This window comes from Ictidomys tridecemlineatus, chromosome 1 (genome assembly GCF_052094955.1).
Source record: "Ictidomys tridecemlineatus isolate mIctTri1 chromosome 1, mIctTri1.hap1, whole genome shotgun sequence".
NCBI lineage: Eukaryota > Metazoa > Chordata > Mammalia > Rodentia > Sciuridae > Ictidomys > Ictidomys tridecemlineatus.
The window spans coordinates 5,837,330-5,862,145 of record NC_135477.1 but is presented as its reverse complement, the minus strand read 5'-3'; the positions used below and the strand labels follow the sequence as shown (position 1 = coordinate 5,862,145).

Genomic DNA, 24,816 nt, shown 5'->3' with positions numbered 1-24,816 from the left:
AGGTTGTTATGAGGACTGTCACAGGCATAAAGCTTTCCCTTCCCTGGGGGCATGGTAGGTGCCCAGGATAAGATCATTCCAACCTGATCTTTCAAGGAGACAAGAATCCCAAGGGCATAGTGACCTTTTCCGCTATAGGCTATTAGAAAACAAATGTGGGTCTCCTTAACCCAGCTCAAATACAGGGCAGTATTAAAGAGTGGAAATAGAGTTTGGAGATAGATTCTCTAGGGACACTACATTTCTAAGTAAATCCAGCCTCTAGATGCCAGGGGCCAGCTGGTCTAACTGAGCAGTGCTGTAGTTACATTTCTGAATGAAAAAAGAAAAAAATTCTATTTGAATCCCAGTTGACCACAGCTCACAAGCAGGAACTTGAAGGTCTTTTTTTTTTTTTTTTTCCATACACAGCAAATTTTACCATTAATACCAGGCTTGTCAGTCAATGGAGGTGGGCATATCTGTTCCCCCCTCTGAACACAGCTTTGCACTGAAAACCACACAGGTTGAGTTGAGACACACACTCGGTGGGCACATGCAGCCAGTGTGCTTTATTTGATTTCCTTCCTGCTGGGCACAGGAAGCTCTTGCACAGTCGAGGAACCACATGCACCTGGCTGGTTTCAAGCTGGACTTCATGGAGGGCAATGACATGCAAGGAGGCCTGACACTGGCCCCGGGCTGACCCCACCTCCCATCCAGGTGCTTTCATTCAGGAATGAGGTAGGAGTTTGATGGTGGCAGCTTCTCCAGAGCCGCTATCTGATGTTGCCTTCCCCCATGGGGAAGAATCCAGGTGGAGAAGGCCACATGGGGCCAGGGCCACAGCTGACTCAGCAGCAGCCTTGGGGCTGCAGTGCCTTCCTGATGCCAGCAGCCAGCGCTTGAGGTGTGGGGCTCTCTGCTGTGCAGCTCACAGGCAGGCCCTTGGCAGTCAGAGCGTGGGCTGTGGTGGGGCCAATAGCTGCAAACTGCAAAGAGGGAAGAGACAGAGCCTCAGCCAGTGCCTTTTGGTACATCACGCCTATGAGGGGTAAGCAAATGACAGCACGGCACAGCTCAGCTTTAGTCGGTATAGACCAAAACCACTGATTTGTACACTTTGAAGGTACACATACTAAATTAGTGAAGTAGTGAATGCTATGGTTTTAATTGCATCTCAATAAGAGGTTAAAAACATAAGAAAGGAGAAAGAAACTGCTTGAGACTGGAAACCAGCAAGCAGCCAACACATCTCAGCAGAGCAGCTGTGACAGAAGAGTGGCCAACAGTGGCCAACAGTTGGGTTGCAGAGTGATTTTTCCACCTGAGCTCTTTTCCTCTGTGGGTGCATCAGTGGTCACAGGACAGCACCCTATGGGGGATGCAGTCTTCCCACACTGGCCCTGGGAAGCCCAGTGCTAACGCTCCTTCCCACCGCTGACCACTGATAGGAGCTGAGTGTGTCAGTCAGCTCCATGTGGCAGTCAGCAGCCTGCTTCCCAACCAGCTCTGCTACCGCCAGCCTGCGACCTCCAGTCACAGAGGCCACCTCACAGGCTGCATGTGAGTCAACTGTGAGGGGCATGCGGGAAGGATGCAATGCAGTCACTCTGATTAGTTTGTTGGTGGTAGTTGTTATGAAAGGCTCACCTACTGCTCTGAAATTACTCCTTTGTGGCATTTACAGACCTGTGTATGGTCTTCCCAAGTCACTGTAAGTAGTGAATTCAGGCCAGAAGTTACCCTCTTGACTTTTTGAGATGACCACATTCTGTGCAGAGCTGTATACAAACAATGGGTCCCACAAAGATTCCTCGCAAGAGAGGAAGAATACCTTGCATATTTGGGGCCGAGCTGAGGCAGAAAGACCAAGCCACCAACCCACAGGTCTCAGTGCCTGTGAGCCAGCGCTAAGTCCTAGTGATGAAGGAGTCCACAGATGCACACAGACTTCATGGCTCAGGAACAAACCAGGAACTGTTGACAATGTCATCTCTGTTACTTCTCCTTCCCAGCACTGGCAGTGCTGATGGCCCCAGTGGCATCTAACTACTCGTACGTGATATGTTGACCTGCAAGGTGACTGTGGTTGCTGAGAACTGGAGGATGTCTGGAGGGGCTGAGAAATGGGCTGTGCCAAATCTAAGTCAGGCATCTTCACCAGGCCCCAGCTGCTGTGTGGTCTTGGATGATGCCAGCAGTAACCTACTCTAAACAGCTTGAGTTTCACTTGAGATTTCAAGGGTCCATTTGTGTTTTTAAACAGGTTTGTTTAGAAAGAGGGTGAAGTGCTAGGGAAGTGCTCTACCACTGAGCCACAACCCCAGCCCTAAAAAAGTATGAATGGAAATGTCAGGTTCCCCATGAAGCAGACAAACCTCAGGAGCCTGGGTGAGTTCTGTGGCACCCACAGGCCTGTTCAGGTTGCCCAGGATCTCAAAGCTGTGGCATGACTCAGACAGGGTCATTTTTGGGGTCCATGAGAGCAGCAGCATGGCGTGGAGGGATGAGAACTAGAAGTGCGCCAGCGCAGAACAGCTACTGGCCCACTCCGATGTCGTAAGTGCTCACTATGTGCCAGTTACCAACTGAGCACTTTCTGGGTCTTCTTGCTTTCCTCTTTCTAACAGCAAGACTCAGGAATTTTTTCCCTTTTCAGGGACCCACATGTGAGTCTTAGGCCTCCTAGTAATTCATGATATGAGTCGGGCAAATTGTTCAGCTTCTTTGGGCCTTAGTTTCCTTACCTATGATGAGGACAATTGCCCAAATCTTCCTGGATACCTGGGCCTGGACTGGCTTGAGAATCACTTGAGCTACACCTAGAAGAGCTTCATCCACCACCCAGCAGCCCTGGGACTACCATGATGTACTGCCATGGATGATGCCAGCAGTAACCTACTCTAAACAGCTTGAGGTAATAGCCTGAACACATCATCCTGGGTTCCAACTGTGACTCTTCCTAGCGGTGAGATGGAGGGCAGGGCACAGCTCTGACCCTAATACACCACCTTGAAACTGGAAAAGTAGTCTGGAAGCCCCACAGAAGATGCACCTGTGATAGGCAGATAAAGCTCCTCATTTCCCTGATGACAGGGAGCACTCAATGGTGCTGGTAGCCTCTTTCCTCAACCCACTTTGGGCCAATTCAAGGGAAGGTCCTTTATAAATACCACAGGGCTGCAATTAGTTGTGAATTTGTAACAAATACAGTCCCTAAAAAATGTGAATGGACCTTTATTTTATGCATTTATAGGTGGTGCTGAGAATCGAACCCAGTGCCTCACACATGCTAGGGAAGTGCTCTACCACTGAGCCACAACCCCAGCCCTAAAAAAGTGTGAATGGAAATCCTTAACATTAAAAGACATGAAAAAGGGATTTTTTTTTTAAGAATAGGTAACTATTTCAAAATGGCTAGTGGCTAGCTGGGAAAGAAAAAGGGAAGGGAAGGATGCCAAAAGTTGCACCAAGTCTAAGCTCAGCACCAAGCTAAGGACTTCACTTGAACTCTCATTAGTCCCGGACTGGTGCTATGCAGGGAAGAACAATGTCTACACAGATAATGTCCACACAGGCCACAAAGAGATAATTATCCCCGTTTCAAAGAGTTTTAGCAACCTGGCAGAGCTCCAGCCAGAAAACCGTATTACCTTCCTAACTCTACAGAGCTCTCTGATGGGCATCTGCTAGGCCTATCCAAGGTGCTGTGACTTAATATGGAAACCTTATCACAATCAGTGAAGATTCAAAAACAAAACAAGCCAGGCCTGGTGGCACACACATGTAACCCCAGCAACTGCAGAGGCTGAGGCAGGAGGACAGCAAGTTCAAGACCAATCTTAGCAATTTAGTGAGACCCTCAGCATCTTAGCAATACCCTGTCTCAAAATAAAAAAAGGACTGGGGATGTATCTCAGTGGTAAAGTACCCATTCAATCCTAGCAGCAAAGAAGGAAAAACAAAAACAAAAACAAAAATCCCCCAAATACTAATCTTTTGAAAAAGTCCAAAAGCCCATAGAAAAACCATACCTTAATTTGATCAATGCTGTCACCAGACAACTCTTGAATATGCTTGAGACTGTATGTAAGGCCGGAGGGACTGAAGAACGTGATGCTGGCTGGGACACCCTGGGGGAAGAGCAAACAAGATCCATCCTTTGCCAGGAGACTGAGGGGAGACGATGCCCCTGACCCAGCTCCATCAGCACTAACACCCCAAGCACAGGCATCCAGCAGCTTCAATCAGGAGTAGTTCACAGTTATGTTGTGATTTTTCTGCCCCACAGAGGCAGAATTCTGGTAAGGAACTGTTCAAAGAGTAGGCCGTGATCAGACAGGTTGGTGAACAGGGCCCCTTGGTTGCTCTGCTGGCCCTCAGGGCTGTGTCTGGCCAGAGAACACGGGCACCACAGAGCCCACAGGCCCAGCAGTCTGGACAATGCCCCTAGGGCCTGTGGTCCAATGGCACTGAGTCAGGCTGACTCACTGTCACCTCCCTCTCCTCTAGTTGGAGCAGATGGCCTGCATGGTCTCTGATTTGGTTTGTCCTGTCAGGACCCCCAGAATCAGGCAAGGCATCAGGAAGCCTGTCCCAGGGGAGCAGAGGTGTCTTCTGAATACAAATGGTAAAGACATCAATCAACTCAGTCTGAGCTGTCCACTCTCCTGCCCTAGGCCTCCCCAAATCAGTACAGACACGACAGAGGGCTCCTCCCAGCATGGGCTCAGCCTCTGCCCCCACATGATGGAAATCAATGGCAACATCAAGGCCATTATGCACCTCAGGCTTGCATATACCTTGAATGCTGTACAAAGAGGTTTGCTTAAGTATCTCCTTATTAATTATCTCCTTATTAATCCTTCCACAAATTTACTAGATAAGTCTATTCCTTTCACAGACTAAAATGGAGTCTTGGAAAGGCCACTTCCTCAAAGTCACTTATCTGGGAACATTGCAACAATGTAGACAATAGGCATCTACAAGTTCATGCCACTCAGCCTATACTCTCACCACAGGGGCGGGGTGGGAGGCTGTCCTGCCAGGTGTCTCCATGGAAATACCACATACCTGCTTGGAATAGTAGCTGTCCAGGTTCACTTGGATTCCTGGGTGTGGAATCGTCTGATAGACAGTTATGCTTTCCATCTGAATTCCTAGGCACAATCAAAACAAGCAAATAGGGGTTGGGGCTCAGTGGTACAGTGCTTGCCTTGCATGTGTGAGGTCATGGGTTCGATCCTCAACAACACAAACAAACAAACAAATAGATAAATAAACAAATAAAAGATATCTTGTCCATCTACAGCTAAAAAAATATTAAAAAAAAAACAACAACAACAACAAGGAAACAGACTTTACTGCCCTAGGAACACGGTGGAACCTCTACCACCCAGTATGCAGTTGGTAGGGATCTCCCAGTGCAGCACAGTCCTCCTGGAACAAAGAGCTCAGAATCTGAGAGGCAGAACTGAGGGCAAAAGGACCAGCTAGTCCTCTGCAGCCTGCTGAACACTGAGGAGCAGCCCCCACAATGGAGGAGGCCGAGAAAAGATAAAGATCCAGAAACTACAGCCTTTGTTTGTACACACAGGTGCTTTTGCTCCCATGTTTGTGTAAATTTGACAATACAGGATTGTCTCTGGCCACTCCATGAATTCCACACAGACAGGATGCTTATGCCAGGAAACAAAGCCCAAGGACAGCTCTTGGCAGAGACTATGAGTCAGGAGCTCCAGCTACATCCCAGCTCTGCCTCTCCATGACCATGTGCACCTCTTGGTCTCAAGGTACTATCCCCAGTGATGTGGTCAATGTGCTTTAGTCACCTTTGTCCTTCAGCATTTTTGGCAGGATTTCTCTTTTGAGGTTTCCACAGGGAAAGAGAAGAGGAAATGCTGGTGACTCTCCTGCAAACACAGAACCAGACTTTTAAAAACTTTGTAAAAATTCAGGGGGCAGGCCTGTGCACAGGGCCTGGGGAGGGCAGCTCCTGGGAGGATGAAGGTGTCCAGGTCTCCAGGACCAGCTCTGCTTCTGGATCTCAGTTCTGGCATCTGTAAGTGGGAAGAGCAACTGCTACCTTGCTGACCTTGAAGACGATTATATGAAGATAATGAGAGGTATGTGGTGAAGGTGCTTAGAAAACCAACATCCTCAGGAAAAGAAGCTGCTATTCTACATACTTCCTGCTCCTGCTGGTCCTGAAGTGGCTCCCAGCCTGTCGGCACTGTTTAGAAAGCAAGTTTGCAATTTACCTTAGTCAGAAAGGTAAGGATCAGTGGTGTTGGCATTGAGATGATTTTCCACTTCTAGAGGAGGCCTTGGAGGGGTCAGCAGGGAACTGGCAGTCAGGGTGCTGTAGCCACTTCCAACAAAGACAGGCTTCCTGTCCACTGCTCTCCTAGCTATGCCAGCAGCCATAAGACCACATGCCCAAAGGGCTTAGAGACAAGATGCTCAGAAGGACCCTGCCTCTCACCACGCCCCTCCACCCCATCTCTATTTTGCAAAGACTGAGGACGTTTTTGGCTCTAAAATCTTTGCAGAATAGCAATGACAGCAGGCGATCTGAATGCTGACCTGCAGCATTACTATTCAACAATACTAACGGGCTATAGACACCAGAATCTTCCCCAAATATGAAAAAAAAAAAAAAGGCATTTTGGTAGAATCAACTGTTTCCCCCCACATCTGTCTACCAGATGCAAGAAATTTTAATGGGTGTTGGTCATGCACAGACATTACATATTTTTTCTATATCCTTAGGGTCTCCCTGAACACATGTTTTTTGGTGAGTAGAGCAAAATAAGTTCTCCCCACCCAGCAGCATCTCCATGAAGCAGCAGCTAAGCAACTAGAACATGTATGTTACTCTAAGTCAGTATGTATAACAGCTTCCTACTGCTGGATGTTTTCTTCATCTATAATACTCTGTAAATATCAGTTCCAACATAAAAGAATCAGGAAATTGTTAAGTATTGACCACAGATGCCTGCTGAGTTCTCTTTTCCAGTGTGAAGAAATGTTTCCCACACATAGATGCCATGTTCAGGAGCTGTTTTCTTAACCTGGGCCCAGGCATTCCTCCCTGTCTATGTGTGGTGGGACAGCGGGTGCAGGATGCTGGGGGTTACGGCTCTCCATGGGGCAGCAGTGGGAATCCAGCAGCAAAACACGAAGTCTAACTTTCCAGCAAGCCTAGCCCCAAAGGCATGCAAGGGACCTTCAGAAGATTCAAGAATCTCCCCACTGCCATATTTCCTCCAAGGGCCCACTGGAGCACTGAGTTGCTCATTCTTATCCTCTGATTCCTAGATGGCTGGAAGTCCCTCCATGGCACTCAGGAGGCTGGGCTGCAGGGATTCCTGAGGTGAGTGCTTATCTCTCTCACATCACTAGAGGTGTCTGGCCCAGAGTCTGGCTTGCAGGCACTCAGGGCTCCCACAGGTCCAATCAGCTCAGCTGGCTTCACTGTAAAGGCCTGGCCCTACTGACATGATAGAAAGACCTGAGTACGTCCTGGGGAAACTCTTTGTTGTGGAGGGGCCATCTGCTGCAGTTAAATCTCCTGAGCTAGTTTCCCTTGAGGAGTCAAAGACCATCCATTCTTTTTTGGGAAAAGCTTAAGGCCTGTGGACTTGCCTTCAACCTAAACAGGGCAATGCAATAGTAAACTGCTGGTTTCCAATCTGAAGAGACCAACACAATAGCGAATGCCAGCACAGAATGGTGACTGATACAGTCCAAAGTCTGCCCTCCCTTCCTCTCACAGGAAGGAGGCCTGGCATTCTGGGTTATCAGGGCTGAAGGGCAACAATGCTGCAAACTTAGGAGAGTGTTATGAAGCTGAAGGTAGCAAACAAAAGGTGATGGTTTTTTTTAATAATGTCATCTCACTGGAGAAAATGTGCCTGTCTGTAAAACTAAGATCATCTCCAGGTCTCCAAGAGAGTGCAATCACTGGGCCCTGGATCACAGATAATTGGGATACAGAGATCAGTTGAGGGCATGGAAGAAGAGCCCAGCAAGCCTGCCTGGCTACAAGGTCTTTACAAGTCCAGGAGGACATTCCACATGAACTGCAGTGCACCGGGATTGAACCCAGGGGTGAGTAACCACTGAGCCACATTTCCAGCCCTTTTTATTTTGAGACAGAGTCTCACTAAGTTGCTTAGGGCTTCACTAAGTTCTGAGGCTGGCTTTGAACTTGTTGATCCTCCTGACTCAGGCTCTCAAGCTGCTAGGATTACAGGTGTGTGCCATCGTACCTGACTGTAATGCTTTTGACTCTCCCTCTTCTTTCTTTTTCAAGTTATAACTGTCCTCCAGACTTTACCATTTAACTTGTGATAATTGCTTTTCCATTAGAATAGAGGACCTGGGAGAGAAAGAGGATTTCTACACATTAATAGATTAAATAATTTATCAGTTTCACATGCTTACAATAGTGCCTATCTCATGGTAAATCATAGTTAAAATAAATAATCAATAACTAAGAATCAGACTGTTTACCACAGCATTGGAAGTAGATTTTTTGGCTTTTGAAATTGGTCTTCAAAGTTGGAAGAGAAAATCATTAATGCTTTGATAAAACCAAGGTGAAGATCCTTGTTAGCAGTCAACTTGGATTTTATTTGGATATTGTAATTGCAAATGGAAGATTTATCAGGGCCCCCAGACATGCTGGTGATAAATTAGAGGAAGTTAACAAAGGCTTTGCAAAGAATGCAGACCAGTATCACCCAAGATAGGGGCAGAATGTTTACCAAGCCTGTGTCAGTTAATTGGCATCTCTGCCTTTATATTTCGTCTGTCTCCTCTGCTGCTTTAACCTTTGAGTCAAATGTAAACACTTAGATCACTTGAGAAATATTTCATCCAAAACTCCAATATAGGGTTAACATGATTTAGATTTGCCTAGACTCTCTCCCTCTCCCCACTTCAAGGCTAAAGACAATACCAGCCACCATGACTGGAAACATCAGACCATGAAAGGTGTGACAAGAGGTGGCACCCAGTTGCTGGAAGCTCTCCTCCTATTTTTCTTTCTTTCTTTCTTTTTTTTTTAAAGAGAGAGTGAGAGAGGAGAGAGAGAGAGAGAATTTTTAATATTTATTTTTTAGTTCTCGGCAGACACAACATCTTTGTTGGTATGTGGTGCTGAGGATCGAACCCGGGTCGCACGCATGCCAGGCGAGCGCGCTACCGCTTGAGCCACATCCCCAGCCCCCCTATTTTTCTTTATTAGTCCCTCTCTCTCTCTCTCTCCCATTATTCCTTTTCTGTATCTGTAACTCAGCTCCCAGGAATAGAGGAGTTGATCCTCTTCTATTCTTTGGCCACTGACTAAAGCCTTCCTCACTAACACTCATCTCTCAGAGATAGTTTTTCCATAATGAGCTTCCAAACCTGGGTTCAGTAACAAAGATAGTAGACAATTTGAGATACTACTCACAAAATGCCAAGGTACGCCCAACCAGTTGGCCAGGCTGCCGGGACTTTGCAAGCCCAGGAGAACATCTAACACAAACTACAGTGCAGCCTGCCTTTGGTTCTCTTTTTTCTTTACTTGACCTTCTTTTGGACACCCCCTCTGTGACACTGTGGTGTAATAGGAGATATGTATTTGGCCTTCACCCTGGTTCACAGCTTTTAAAATCCTTGGAACTTCCTGAGTGACGGGCGTGAGGAGTATCTTCCATATCCAACGCAAGCTAATGAGGTGACTCTGGGTGGCCCCAGACAGCTTCAGAATGGATGAGGGTTCCAAAGGAGCCAACCATGTAATCAGAGGATTTTCAGTCCCTCACCCTGGTCTCCAAGGAAGAGAAAGGGCCCAGGGACTGAATCAAACACAAATGGTCCATGACTGACAATGAGGCCTACACAGTGGAACCTTTATAACCCACTAACTATGGGTTTGGAGAGCCTCTGGGGCCAGGGAACACGTCCACATGCAGAAGGGTAATGTCCCCCAACCTTGCCAGGAAGAAGCACCTGTGTTTGGTCTTTGCTTTATGTGCCCCTTTTTCTGGCTGTCTACGGGTATGCTTGCGTACTTTATAACCGACTCGTTAACGTAAGTGTTCCCCTGAGTTCTGTGAGTCGATTCTAGCAAGTTACTGAGCCTGAGAAGGGAGCTATGGGAAGCTCTGATCTGTAGCCCATTGGACAGTCTTGCAAGACTGAGCCCTTAACTGTGGGGTCTGCACTAGCTTTGGGCAGTGTCCAGCTCATATCTGGAGAGTTAGAGAACTGGTGTTTGGCATAAGGAAAAACCTCACAAAACTGGTGTCAGAAGTAGCTTGTGGGTAGAGAGAGATCCCAGGAGTAGCAGTAGCCAAACTAAGACACCAGTTCTGAACGGATGACATCTGCCAGCCTAGGATCTTGAGGAGCAAGGCCCTGGCTTCCTCTTCAAAAATATAAGGCAAGAGAATTCTAAGCCTCCTGTGGTTGCGTGACATGCTGCGAAACCTGAGTCTGCGGGTGGATTAGATGCATGGGAAGAGAGAAAGGGAGGTGCAATCTAGAGGAAGGATATGTGCACATCTAATCTCTCCATCCCTTACACTATAAAAGTCTTTGCCCCGCCATCCTTCAAAGGCCTAAAGTTAAAGTTTAATCCTCATATAAATGCAAAAATCCCTAGAAACAGCCCCATTCTAAATCCAGGTCTACCTACTGCTGCCCAAAAGTGAGCTTACTAAAACAGTCAGCTCTTCACCTGGGAGCAAGTTTTAGTGGGAGGGAATTCAGAGAAGGAAGCAGTACCTCAGAGGACGGGAAAGGACAAGATGGAAAAAAGTCTCCATCTGCACCAGCAGCTTCTGCTGTCTTAGAAGTTACAGATGGCCTCTCTGCTGTTCTCGTTGTCAAATATTATATTATGTGTAATGTTCAAGTTGTCTCCAGTCCTTTGGTATAGAAGGAAGTGGACTAAATCCCAAATTAGTACAGCCAGACACATATAGCAGGTTATGGTCGGGAGTGGCTTACAAGCTGATTGTCAATCAGCATTACTACTGAGAACACACCAGGAGTATTTTTCCCTAGGTGATGGCTGTGAAAGGTCAAAAACAACACAAATGGGCTTCATTTGGGGTGATATTTTTCTACTTACTGGAACAAATATATTCAGCCAGCTTTTCTGCATTTCCACAGTTTTCTCCTTCTACATCCAGGCCAATTTTACTGACTGGAAAACAACAAAGAAATGTCATTTCTTTAAGTGGTTATTGAAGTCCTTTGGTTCCTGTGTTGTTTTTTAGTATGCAAATATACAGACATGCACTTTACAAATCAAAAAGAAAAGTCTCTTCTCAAAGCCAGGTAGGAGGATCACTCAGACATGAAGGACAGATCATGCCCCTCACTCCTGACCTTAAATTTTGGGTAAGGACTTAACTCACTTCTCTGAAATCCACTTGCCTATCTATAAGAGGTGAAATGTCAACCCTATGGGACTGTCTCAAAGATCAAGTGAGATAATGACAGCAAACTACTGGCATCCTGGGAGGAGCCCAATAAAGGTTGTTTTCTTATCAACCAGTCAGGAGATGGTGAGCATGTAAGAGCTACTGCTTTTTGCAGGAGTCATTAAACAGCCTTCATCTGTGAAAAAGACAAGCCGCATCCAGAGAGGGATTGTGGGCTGACATACCCAGACAGAGATGGAAGGGAGGTCAGGAAGGGGTTCACAGCAATCTAACAACAGGGACCCACACTCTACAAATGTAGGTCATTTAGGGTGAGAGGTGTCCTTTTTTTTTTTTTTTTTGAGGCTCATATTCATGAACTGAGTAAGGTGCAGAAGACCAAGGCACTTTTCCAGATAGCAAACTGGTGGCTACTCTGCCGAGAATGACGATTGCTGTCTGTGCTCCAGAAGTGGGACTTCTTGGAGAAAAGCGGTGTGGGCATTCCATTTAGAAGCACAAAAGGCTGGCCATTAACAAATGAGAGCTGCAGTGTGAATACCATTAGCTTTTAGTTTATGGATGATAAAATCTGCTGAGTCAAAGGGGGAAAATGCCGTGCATATGTAAACTGTTCAGGCTGTAGTGTAAACACAGACCCAGTCTCCCACATGTTTGAGTCTTTTTTTTAATATTTATTTTTTAGTTTTAGGTGGACACAATATCTTTATTTTACATTTATGTGGTGCTGAGGATCGAACCCAGTGCCTCATGCATGCCAGGCGAGCACTCTACCATTGAGCCACAACCCCAGCCCTGTTTGGGTCTTAAAGGGCTCAATGCACAAAGGAATCTTAAAAAACCCTAGGAACAGAAGAGAAACCTGAGAATTTCCCCTAAGATTGTAACTTAACACAGCAGATCTGTTCCCTTGCTCTGTCACAGTGTCCTTAAGGAGCGCCAGGCAATAATGAAGGTTCTTTTACTGAAAGATGCAAGGGAGGATTATTGTTGTACTGGAGATTGAACCCGGGGCTTGTGCATACTAGTCAAACACTCTACCACTGAGTTACATCCTCATCACTTTATAAAAATTTTGGGACAGGGTGCCACTACATTGCCTAGACTGACCTTTAACCTGGGAGCCTGCTGCCTTGGCCTCCCAGGTAACTGGGATTATAAACATGTGCCACCATGCCTTGCTACTGTTAACCATTACTGTCTAATTTATAAATTAAATTTCATTTTCAATTTTCATAAAAATTATAGGTATGAACATATAGGAAAAAATATAACCTATGTAGGGTGGGTACTATTTGAGTTTTCAGGCTTCTATTGGTGGTGGTGGATCATATTCCTGTGGTGCAGGGGACTATTGTATTGACATCAATATACATTTTTCTCTTAAGTACTAAGACAATGGGAACCATGCCTAGAATACTAATGCACATATACTTTGCTGTCTATAAAGTCAGCACTTGCTCATTTGATTCCTACTACAACACTGTGAACAAGACAATTACTCCTGCACCTGAGAGAGGAGGAAGCTGGGGATCTGAGCAGTTAGTGGCTCTAGCTCTGTCTGCAAGGCCAAGGACTGGGAATATTTAGTCTGTCCTAAAGCCTATAAAGACTCTCAAATAATGTTCGGAGAATGTGTGTTTGGTCTAGGGCCTCAGCCCTGGGTGTAGAAAGGCTAGATCTGCTCCAACTCAGTTCAAGTGCTTCAACCAACACTTGGGCCTGAACAAGTCCATCTGAAGGGCCTTCCCCAGTCAATGGCTGACAGAGAAACTGCAGATTATCTAAAGTTGCATTAAATAAATAATAAATCCCACCAATCATGGACAAACCTGATGTAGAATATTTTAACAATTGAGACATTAGGATATTTTCACAATGGATCAAAGTTTTTAGACTCGTGTAAACCGGTGGAGTGAAATCTGCCAGCTGATGCCTATACTGAAAAAGTGCCATTTGGAAAATCAGAAGGTAAAATGAAATCCTTGGTGAAAAATCAAAATTGATCAAGAAATGATATTTGAAGATATTAACAAGGATATGGGTAAGACTGTTAAAAATCTTTTCAACATTTATGAGAAACCATGGAAATGTAAATTATATCTATAGAAAGATAATGGCTTAAAATGGTAAAACATCTGTATGCTGATGCAGTGGGATATGGTGCTTTTGGAAAAATTTTGTCACAGATCAAACTGGTCAGCCAATGACTGTCTTTGTTTGTGACCCTGGCAAATAACATCCTCCTCCTTAGGCTCAGTTGTTTCATTTTATTTAAATTAGAAAACAGGACTTATTAAAGAATTTCTTTATGAAAATGAGAAACCATGGCATGGTTCCTGGTGGATAACAGAAACTCCAAACAGTAGGTGTCATGAATGATATTAATAACTGTAGATGACAATGTGTTCAAAAAGTGTAAATATATGTTTTTCTGAGTTCTGAATTGTTATTGCAAAGTTGTCACCCAGGAGGTCACTGGTCTGGGTTTATAAAACCAAGCAGCAGTGGCCACATGTAGCTCTCAGGTACAACCCTGCAGTCAGAAGAGGGAGGTGGGCACCCTCCTTTGGGCAGCCAGATGGAAGTGTTCCTTGGGATAGGGGCTGAGTTACAGTGTATCATCCCACAAGCCAACTAACCCTGATTCTTTAAAAAACCCACAAACTTAAGATAAAGGGCTGCACTGGATCATGCACTTGACTAGTTACTCAGCTGTTCTGGGTCTCAAGACAGTTTGCTCATTTTAATTTCATTTGACAGAATGGAAGAGCAAAATGCATAGTGATGCTGCTAAAGTCAAAGTGAAGGATATGTGATAGCTCAAAATCTTTATCAGCTAATGTGCAGAAATCTGACTTTAGAGTATAAAAATCCAAGTTGGAAAATTTATAACTATAATGTGTGTGGAATAGTTGAGTTTGGGGTAGATGAATTAGTCAGATTTTCATCACTGTGACCCAAATACCTAAACCACTTAGAGGAAGAAAGATTTATTTTGGCTCATGGTTTCAGAAGTTTCAGCCCATGGACTTAAGGTGAGGCAGAGCATCATGGTGGAAGGGTGTGGTGGAGGAAAAGCTGCTCAGTTCATGTCAGCCTGAAAGCAGAGAGAAAGGGGATGGGAAAAGATATAGGCCCCAAGGAACCACTCCCTCCAACTAGGTTCCACCACCTCTCAATAGTCTACGCAGATTATTAATTCTTCAGCGGACTAATCCACTGTTGAGGTCACAACCCTCAAGATGCAATTGCTTCCCCAAAGCCCCACCTCTCAACACTGTTGCATTGGGGACCCAAGTCTTCATCATATAAACCTTTGGGGGACATCCAGAAACCATAAGAGGACACAAGTCAGAAATTGCCTGTATTATTTTCTTTCCTCTTCTCATTAAAAAAAAAACAAAACAGTAAAGTAAAAGCAATTTCTTAACTTATTTTGGAGAACTGACATGGAGAGTGGAGGTGGTTCCTTTGGCAACTAAGCACTGAGTCCCTCACCTGGTTGACTTGCTGAGTTTGTGGTAAGTTATCAGCACACAAGATCCAGGAGTCATCTGTAATTAGTCTAACAACTTTCAACCCATTTCGTCCCTAATCTCATTTTGTTCTCTGGAAAATGTACTAATTTCATTCATACCACAATATTTCCTCCAATATTTTTAAACTCATTTGGACAAATGAACTATTTTGAAGCTAAGTTATAGGTTAATTTATTTGCTTCTGGTCAGCATTGTTCTAAATATTTAAAGTGTTATAATATTAACTCTCAACAATTCACTCTATGTGTGTTAGAGAACTAATAAACCACTACATGGAGATTACTATTTTAGCCATTTCTTCAAAGAATAATTCATTGGCATTGAGTACATTCACAATGGAATTCATGGGTCAAAGTTTACGAATATTTAAATAAAACTTTTGAATATGTACTGATCAAGAATTTCTTAAAAGATATACCAGTTTTTAATGTCACTTAGAAATGTTTTAATATATTTATTTCACTGCACCCTATCAGTAGCATTAAATACTTAACTAATTAATAACTTTGTGCAAATTTTGTAAATAAAAACATTTAAAAACTGAATTGATGTATTTTACAAAAATAAAGAAGGCTAAACCATTTGGGGCACTTTATTTTTACCTGACTTCCTTACCCAGAGAAGCGGTAGCATTTCCAACCACATACACTGACTTGGCATTCCATGTTTCTTTCAGAGACTTTTCCCAGACTGCAAAATATTAAATTAAATTTGATTTGTAAGTACCAAAGTTTTGGATTGCTGCCCAAGGTTGCTTAAGTTTTGGATTGCTGCCCAAGGTTGTTTGTTCACCCGAAGAAACTCATGAGCAAAGCAAACTATTAATAACCAAATGTGAAAGAATAGCATCTCAAACTAAAATTCCATTTTCCTGTTGTTCATATTCTGCAGGGTGTTTTAAAAATCACTTAGGTAAATATTTCAATATGACTGCTTGAAATAACAATTTCCACAATTGGCACAGAAGCATTTTTTAACATGTACTAGAAAATAAACATAACTTAAAGAATCAATTTGCATGGTGAGATTAAAATTTTAAAAAATCTAGACTTTTAAAGAAACGTACTGGTCGTTAAAAAATGACATTATTATTAGACTTAAATGTCTAATAAATCAATAGTTATGTTTTATTTGGGAAATAAATTTGAAAGTGATCAACAAAATATAATCTCAAATGAAAGGGTTCATTTACCCATGGTTCAAAGTAGAAATAATAAATTTCACTTTCATTAATAAACACAATATAAAAATAGAGTAAACTACCATTTTATGACAAGGAAAGATCTTTTAAAAATGGATTAAGGACATACAAAAAGAAAATGGATCGTATATATACATATTATATGGCTACTGTGGTTTCAAAACATTTTAAGAAGACAAATAATAGTGTTTTTTTGTCCTAAAATCTATTAAGAGCATAATTTCTCCCTAAATTCACCAGTGTTATGGTGAATTTACTTTTTATATCCCAATGGAAATTCCTTTTTAAACAACAACTCAAAATTGAATTTTACCTTTTTTCCTACCCTACAAATGTAAGTAATATTTATTGGGAAATTATCCATAGCAGGGTAACAAAGTGCTTCTTGAGGTTTGCAGCAGAACAGTGATGGAGTGAGCACACTGATGGATAGAGGAGCCTCGCTGCAGAGCCAGCTCTGCCCCTTCAGCAGCTGTGGACCCCTGGCTAGTTAATGTTACCACTCCTATCACATACCATTGTCATGAGAATCAAAATAAAAACATTATGGGAAATGCTTTTTAAACTGCAAAGCATGACAAAGTTGCAGGACTCTGGGGTTTTCTCCTTTCTTACAACTTTCTCCTTCTAAGCACATACAAATGGAAAAATACAACTGTAGGACAAGGCACCCCAAATCTTACTGGGGGCAGTGACAGGCTCTCTCTTCAGCAGGAGGCCCATATGTGTACAGGTCTGCAGAAAGCCCAGCTTGTGGAGACAATGACAATCCATTACCATGTGACTCATGATGACTATTCCAGGCAACCTCCTGGATGCCTTCTCTGGGACTTGGACTCTTGCAAGAGTCACAAACATGCAACTTAAGACTGTGCACTGCATTCCTTGTTCTTCAGGTTCCTCATCTTTCAAGTGGAACTACCAATCCACCTCACAGGGTAAAGACCAAGGACAGCAAGTGGCACAAAGTGGTAAGTTCCAGCTAGTGAGTAGAAGAGTACTACTGTGGTGTGAGGACTACTAGACCTGCTCAAAGGCAAGGGACCTGACAAGCAGAGAGGTCAAGGAGCTCACCAAGCTCAGGATGACTGCACTCCAAAGCTCTGGGCCAACCACTCTCCCTGCTGTCACTCTCCCAAGCCTCTGCATTGTGAGCTCTAAAGTGAGACTGTGGTATTGTATGCCTTGGGATGTTGTCTGGGGTTCAATGAGATAATGAATTGAAGTATTTTACACAGAGCCTGATGCACAACAGGCACTCCATACATGTTAGCTAGGAGGTTGCTCAGCAGCAGTTATGAATAAGGTGGCTGTTCAGTCTGCACCCCAGCATTCAGTGAAAGGGCTGTGCCTTTTTATATTATTGATCCAAAGAAAGGGAAGGAGAAAGGGAGAAGGGTCAAGGAGATGGCCTGTCATCAAGGGCCTGACAGGGCATTGAAGATTTTCTCATACATTGCCAAGTTTTCTCATCATTCCTTTGAGAAAAGTGGTATTTATCATATTTTCAGAGGAAGAAATTGGTATTCATATGTTCTGAGGAGATACAAATGCCCAGCAAGCTGCGGAGGCACCCTGTCTGCTGCCTTCCAAGAAACATTTGGGACCCAGCGCCACCTTGCACACATCTCTGTCAGGGCTCAGCTACTTCTGTCTTTAGTGTCTCAGTGGGAGAAACAGAGTAAATAAAAGCCCAGTGGAATCCAGATCAGACCCACCCTCACCTTCAGTTTTATTGTCTTTCTTCAAACATAATTCCATTGCTTCCACTGCTCTGGGGCTGGTAAAAATGAGTCCCCCGTAACATTCTGGATGAGACAGCTGCACATCAGAAAGCAATAAAGGCATTTTGTATGATAGCTTAAGTTCCACATTTACTATGGAGCTATGTGACCCAGAATTCTAAATGCTTCCCAGAAGTAGCAGACAAGCTAATTCTTTTCACCCATCCACCACCCCCAACACTTACTGAGGGCTCACTCTGGGCCTGGAACTATTCTAGGCCTTTTAGGATGTATAGGTGAATTACCATAGTACTTCCCTCAAGAAGCTCACAGTATAGGAGACAGACAAGTGCAACCCAGGAGATTGTAGCAGAGGGGGCAGGACCCAGCCTGGGAATGGCTGAGGTGCAGGAAGAGGGCAGACTTGATCTGTGTCTTAATGCAACTGCAATATTCAGGAGGTGATGCCTATACTGAAGACCTAAATTTCAAAACTAGTAATGGTGATATAATGCACTAAAAGTTAACTCTGAGGCAGGCACTGGGCTGTTGTACAGATCTGGTATCACTCAAACTGTGGGTACTGAATCTGTTGTTATGTCACTACATAACAACAGATTTTGTAGTGCTGGGCATCAACCTGAGGGCCTTGTACATGCTACCCCTCTACCACTGAACTACATCTCCAGCCTAAAGGCTTTAATCTGAAACATCTGGAAGACTTCACTGGGTATGTCTCCTGCAACATTTATTACTCCTACACTTGGATGCAAAGCTGAAGTGGTAGACAGAGCCCTGGGTTTGAGTTCTAGGTCTATCTTTGGCTGGCTGGAGGTCTCATTCTCTAAAATGGGGAAAATACCTGTCTGGTCTGCTATGTAGAGGTCTTTCAGGGGAGAATATGAACAGAAGATTCTAGAATTCTGAGAACCACAAAGGTATGGTGCTCTCATAGGCCCTGTTCTTCCTGGCCTACCTCTGGTTATGGGTGGCTTCCTAGAGGAGCCACGGGACGAAGCCTCCTGGAGCCCAGTGTGCCGTCCTTGTGTTCAAATCTGGTGGTAGAATAAGGGGCTAGGAAAATGGCTCAGGCTGGCCAGTTTCTAGAGACCAAACACTAACAGGGAGTTCAGACAAGACAAGTCTTACCTTCTCAGAAAAACTTGGAAGAGATAAAAACTCAAAGGATAAAACAGGGATCAATGTGGCTTCAAGTCCATACAATGCTAATTCCTGCAAATGAAAAAATAGTTCTGGATTGGCAGGGGCTATTCTGCAAATAAAGGGAATGGATAGTATCATGAACTTTATTCTGTGTCAAGTATGAGTGTTAGCAACTCCCCTCCACCACCCCAGCTCCAGGCCCTTGATTCCTTTAGCAAGAAATCTCCAGTTTAGGGGACAATGAATCTTGGGCCACTTACCCTGATGTATGGATCCTGGCCACAATCATCTTCCTTTGCATCTTTCAGTAAAAGAACCTTCATTATTGCCTGGTGCTCCTTATGGGCACTATGACAAAGTAAGGGAAGAGATCTTAATTGGATCTCAAAGAATTTCCCTAAGCAAGACTAGATGGGGGCAGCATGAAAAGGAGGTGATTAACTGCTCGCTGGAGAGATCTGTTCTGCCCACACAGTGACTTGGCGTTAATGTGCTTGCTCTTTCTGAAGACCCCTGTCACTGATAAGGCCAAGGGAGGGCATGTTAGCAGTTGATATCACTTGCAAAGGCAGATGAAAGCCATCAGTGAAAGTCAAGTGTCCCATGTCAGTGGCTCACCATAAAAAAATGCAAACTCTGGGGTGTATCTATAACAAATAGAGAAATGAGCATCTTACATTTATGAAGGTAAATTCATAATTATTTCCATTTCAAGACAAATATACTACGCAGCTTATAAGTACTTTAGGAAATGACTGCATTGGCTTTTGCACTTCTCAAATGATGTTTATAAATGTTGTCAAGTATAAGGAGATAATTTAGCAGCCTGAAGAATTATTTGTAGACATTTAAAGTCTTACAGACTTCATAATCTTTCTTCCTGCAATTTCATTTCTAAGAAGATAAACCCAGATGATACTCATAAATGTGTACAAAGAAAGATTGTTTAACAAAGATTTCATCATCCCACAAATAGCACTAGACCCACGAGTTCCTTAAATGTTGTGTAGTGATTGGTGAGACCGAATAGAGTACACTGTGTGAAGTAGAAGTGTGTTAACTCTGAGAGCCACTAATTATAAATGACTACTAATTATATTACTGGAATATTGGACTATTTACAGGACATTTTAGGAAAAGTTGGTTCAAAATGAATTGCTTTGTGTTTAAGCAACCAAACCTAGGTGAATATATTATTATGAAATCAAGTTCTAATTATTGTTGCTGTCCAGGTGTTAAGATTGGGGATTTAAGGAAATGGGCAGTATTTCCTCAATTTCTCAAAATGTGTCTGACAGAAATTCAGAGCCCAGTTTTCTGTGATGGTCTCTTTTATATGTCATCTTAGCAAGTTATAGTTTCTGGTTATTTACAAGTTTAATCTAGGTGTTGCTGTGAAGGTATATTGGAGATACAGTGCATCACCAAAGGCTTTCCATGGGCAAGAGCTCTACCACTGAGCTATACCCACAGTCTTTTATTTTTTTTACAGTGCTGAGGATTGAGCCCTGGGCATCTAGTATAGGCGTACCTCTGCCACTGAGCTCACCCTCAGCCCTCTTCCTGTTTCCTTATGGAAATAGTGTAAGGAGGGAATCATGGTGTCACAGAACAAGCATAGGAATAAGGGCTAAGGGACATGGGCTCTGGTCCCTGCTTTATGACTTACCATGGTTTGACCATGTTTTCTCCTGTGTTAAGCTGGAATAACCTCTGCCCTAGCCACAGGACTGCTGAGACAGCTAGCATATTTGTTGCACATGCCAGGCTTTACATGCATTCAATTGATGAGGTTTATGCAGAAGCTGAGGTACACTTGTTCTGTTTCGGAATGGCTAAGTGGCAGCTGGGGGTCATACCCCAAATTCTGTGTTTTAACTCCCCTGCTGTATCTGCCTCTTATAAACTTGGCAAATGAAAATGTTTAGGAAAGACAAAGGTATGAAGATATAAAGTTATCACTATAGTACCAAGTACTTCATTTAACTATAAAACGTGAAAGCCAAATCAATTTATCCACTGCTAGCAGAAAAATATTCCTTCTGAGTTCTCTTCTGATTTTCTTAGGATAAAACCATGTTAGCAAGAAGCTTGGGCTTTCAGATAGTAACTATTCCTCACATGTGCTGTAAGACTCAACAAATAGAAATCAAATTACTACCCTTATCCCTCTCCTGCCACTCCAGTTAAAATTAAGGGGACCTGTTTCTGGTGATGCTCTGCTGTGCTGAAGTCCCATAAGTAGGCTGAGAAGTCCAGGATAAGCACCTGTTGTCAGGTGAATAAACAGGCTGCACTCTGAACTTGAGGAAGAGGGCAGTGGAGGAGGAGCTTTCCCACGAAGGCTGAGGCTTGGGTTCTGGTCTAGGCTGCTTTTTTTCCCCCTTTAGTACTAGGGATTGAACTCACGAGTGCTCTACCACTAAGCTACATCCCAGTCCCTTTTATTTAAAAAAATTCATTTTCAGACTCTAGTCTTGCTAAGTTGCCAATGCTGACCTCAAACTTGGAACTCTCCTGCCTTAGCCTCCTGAGTGCTGAAATTCCAGCTGTGTGCCACTGAGCCCAGCTCAGGCTGTTCTTCTATGAAATTGGCTGAGGGATTCTCAGTGGCTGGATTTTCTGAGGGCCCCTCTTTCCCACAGTAGACGCTCAATACTTTTTCACATTGTGGGAAAACACTTTTAACTTTACCCAGCATTTCTGAAACAAGAAATGGTTGCTTAAAGAAATAGGAAAGTGACTGGATTAAGATGGTTTCACTGGTAAGAACGAAGCCCCAAACACTTTGTGTGTCCTGCTGCTCTTTGTATCAGCAGTAACAGCAGCTGCCCTCTATTGAGTACTTAGTGTTATTTACTATGAGGGTTCTGCAGAGAAACAAAACCAACAGGATATATCTGTATCTACAAAGAAATGTAGGAGAAACTTGCTCATGTGATTACAGAGGCTGAGGAGTCCCACAAATTGTTACTTGCAAGAGTGAAAGGAAAAATTCTGAGATGTCTTAAAGTGACCCAATCCAACAGATGTTCTACATTCCTGAATTATGTTAAAAACTTGAGTTAAAAACCTCTGGGAGCTGACCCCAGGCACCACCAACCTCTCTGGCTTCTGGATAGACTTTCTGGACTACTAACCCCAACCAATCCAGAAGTTAACAAGAACTTTTCCTTATGGAATGCCCTCCTATCCCACATTTCCTTTCTCACTTCATGTGATTCCCACCCCTTTTATTTATAGCCAACATAAATTCACTGGAAACAACTTTATGATTTCGTTTCCCAAATCTTCATTATAAAAGTGTTTTGGGCTTTTGTGGATATTTTTTCCGGTTGCTACCTAGCCTTGCTGTGGTAACTGTGGCACTCATCCAGGATTCGGTCCCTTTCTGGCTAGCATCTGTAGCAGCTCAATAATTTTTTTTTTTTTTTTAAAGAGAATTCTTGGTCTAGAGACTCAAGAAAGCTAGTGGTGTAGTATGAAGGACTAATGGAGTAGTTTCCAGTCCAAGTCTGAAGGCCTGGGAACCAGGAGCACCAAGGGCAGATGAAGGACAGAGGCAAATTCTCCTTCTCCCTCTACCCACTTTGGGAAGAACAATGCACTTTACTCAGTCAGTGGATTCAAACACTAATCTTCTAAAAATTCCCTCACAGACTCACATTGAAATAATCTAATATATCTGGGCATCCCTTCATCAAATCTAGCTGACACATAAAATTAACTTATTAGCTATCATACTGGGCTAATAATCATTTTACATGCAAGACTAAAACCTCATTTAAGTCTGCAATGTAGATATCATCATCCATATACTAAAGGACAGAAGAAAAAGGCTCTGCAAAGTTTGAGGCACTTGTCCATGATCACACAGATTGTAAATGACAGTCTGAATCCAAGCCTGAAGCTAATCACTCTAGATTGCCTTTCTACTCTTTTAAGGCAAATTCTGTACTAAATAGAAAGATTGAGACAGTGGTAATCAATCCATTCCCTAACTAAGGATGTCCCCTGGGATCTGTAATATATTTTTCTTGACTATCAAAACCATAGCCGAGCCATTTGTTCACACTTGCTACTCTAATTCATATTCTGACCATGATTTTGAGAGTAGGAACCAATCTGGGGGCCCAAAGAAAGACTGTTACTCTCTTCTCTTTGCACACACACAAAAGCAAAGTTTCTCAAAAAAATTAACCATATGATCCATCAGTTGTTACATACCCCCCAAAAATTGAAAGTAGGAGTTTGAGGAGATGGTTTTATACTCATATACATAGCAGAATTACTTAAATAACTAAAATGGTGTCCATCAACTGTCACTTGACAAACAAAATGTAATATATACACACAATGCAATGTTTTATTATTCAGTCATAACAAGGAAGGAAATACTGACACACAAAGACTACTATATGATTCCAATTAAAAACATACAAAGAGGACTGGGGGTGTAGCTCAGTGGGTAGAGTGCTTGCCTATCATGTACAAGGTCATACTGGGTTCAATACGGAGCAATGCAAAAACAAACAACAACAACAACAACAACAACAACAAAAACCAAGCAGGGAAATTACCAATAATGTCTCAGTGTCACACTATTGTCATGTTTGCATGGTGTATTCTAAGTCTCTTTTCTAATCTTAGCCTTTTTGAAAGGTGCACATTATAGAATTCTGGCACAACTGTGTGGCCCAATCGGGCCACTTCAAGCTACTCTGTCAGATGTGCAGCCCTAATTTTTAAGTATATTAACATTCATCACATGGCCTGGTGGGCACCATCATGAGGACTCTGAACTAATGGAGACCTTTAGGGTATACTGATTTTACTGAAGAACCACTGACAAGAAGTTCCCATGCTTCTACATAAACCTCTTACACAATGACCACCTTACTTCTAAGGACAGCTCATTCTGTTTTTCGAATCACATCTGGCATTCGTTTTCAGTATAAGAAAATGGATAACCGTATTATCTCATTCTCAAAAAGCTGATGGCTTCCCTAATTAAAGTTCTTCTTTCATATAGCCTTTGTAAGGACCTGAAAATTGCTACCCTGAGCGGTAATCCTGACTGGTGGACGCAATTTATTTGGGAGTATTTTTTTCTTTTTAATGAAGTTGGATTCCAGTATTTTATCGGTCCATTGTAGTTATGCGTAATAGTGGGGTTTGTTGTTACATGTTCACACGTGCACACGAAATAGCAACATAATTCGGTCAACAACAACGCCAGTATTTCTCCCTTCCCGTCCCACCCTGGTCCCCTTCCTCTTTATTGGTCTCCCTCTCATTTTCACGATTGGCTTTAAGGATCTTATTTCTTGTAAACGTCCGGAACTCCAGCTTCTCTCGAACTAGACACGTGACAACCCGGACCAGTACTTCCACCTGCGCACGGGCGGCCACTGAGGGGTACCTCTCCTGTTTGTCACAGGCTCAGGCCGTCCATTCGGATCACGTGACCGGCGCCCAGGCCCGCAAGGCGGTCTAGCCCCTCTCAGAGGGCTTCCAGGGGCCTGGCCGGCCGGCCCCACACCGCTAAGGCCCGCATGCCCGTGTCTTCCTTGGCACCCTGGGCAGCGACACCTACCTCGCGGGCCCCGCGAGGCCCCAGGGCTAAGAAGCGGGAGCCCGCCCAGCGCCACGCGCCGCACTCGGCCCACACCGGTGGGAGGCGGGACCCCGCGGTCCCAGCGAAGGGGCTCAGGGAGACTGGCAACAGAGTGGCCGCCCCAGGGAACTCAACGCCTCCG

General features: G+C 43.7%; 1 protein-coding gene across 2 annotated transcripts; it reads right to left on the bottom strand.

Annotated features, from left to right (window-relative positions):
• Nucleotides 1–524: 524 nt before the first annotated feature.
• Nucleotides 525–24,795, bottom strand: Uros (uroporphyrinogen III synthase). Of its 2 annotated transcripts, XM_005320763.5 has the most exons (10): nucleotides 24,654–24,795; nucleotides 19,318–19,405; nucleotides 19,043–19,126; nucleotides 17,894–17,990; nucleotides 15,584–15,658; nucleotides 11,111–11,185; nucleotides 5,814–5,894; nucleotides 5,056–5,141; nucleotides 4,017–4,115; nucleotides 525–971 (listed from the first exon to the last, which is right to left on the bottom strand). In XM_005320763.5, exons 2-10 carry the CDS (start codon nucleotides 19,378–19,380, stop codon nucleotides 834–836), a joined length of 798 nt encoding a protein of 265 aa, XP_005320820.1. In that variant the 5' UTR covers nucleotides 19,381–19,405; nucleotides 24,654–24,795; the 3' UTR covers nucleotides 525–833. The 2 variants fall into 2 exon arrangements, with proteins under 2 accessions (XP_005320820.1, XP_013212057.1); XM_013356603.4 differs by lacking the exon at nucleotides 5,814–5,894.
• Nucleotides 24,796–24,816: the final 21 nt, after the last annotated feature.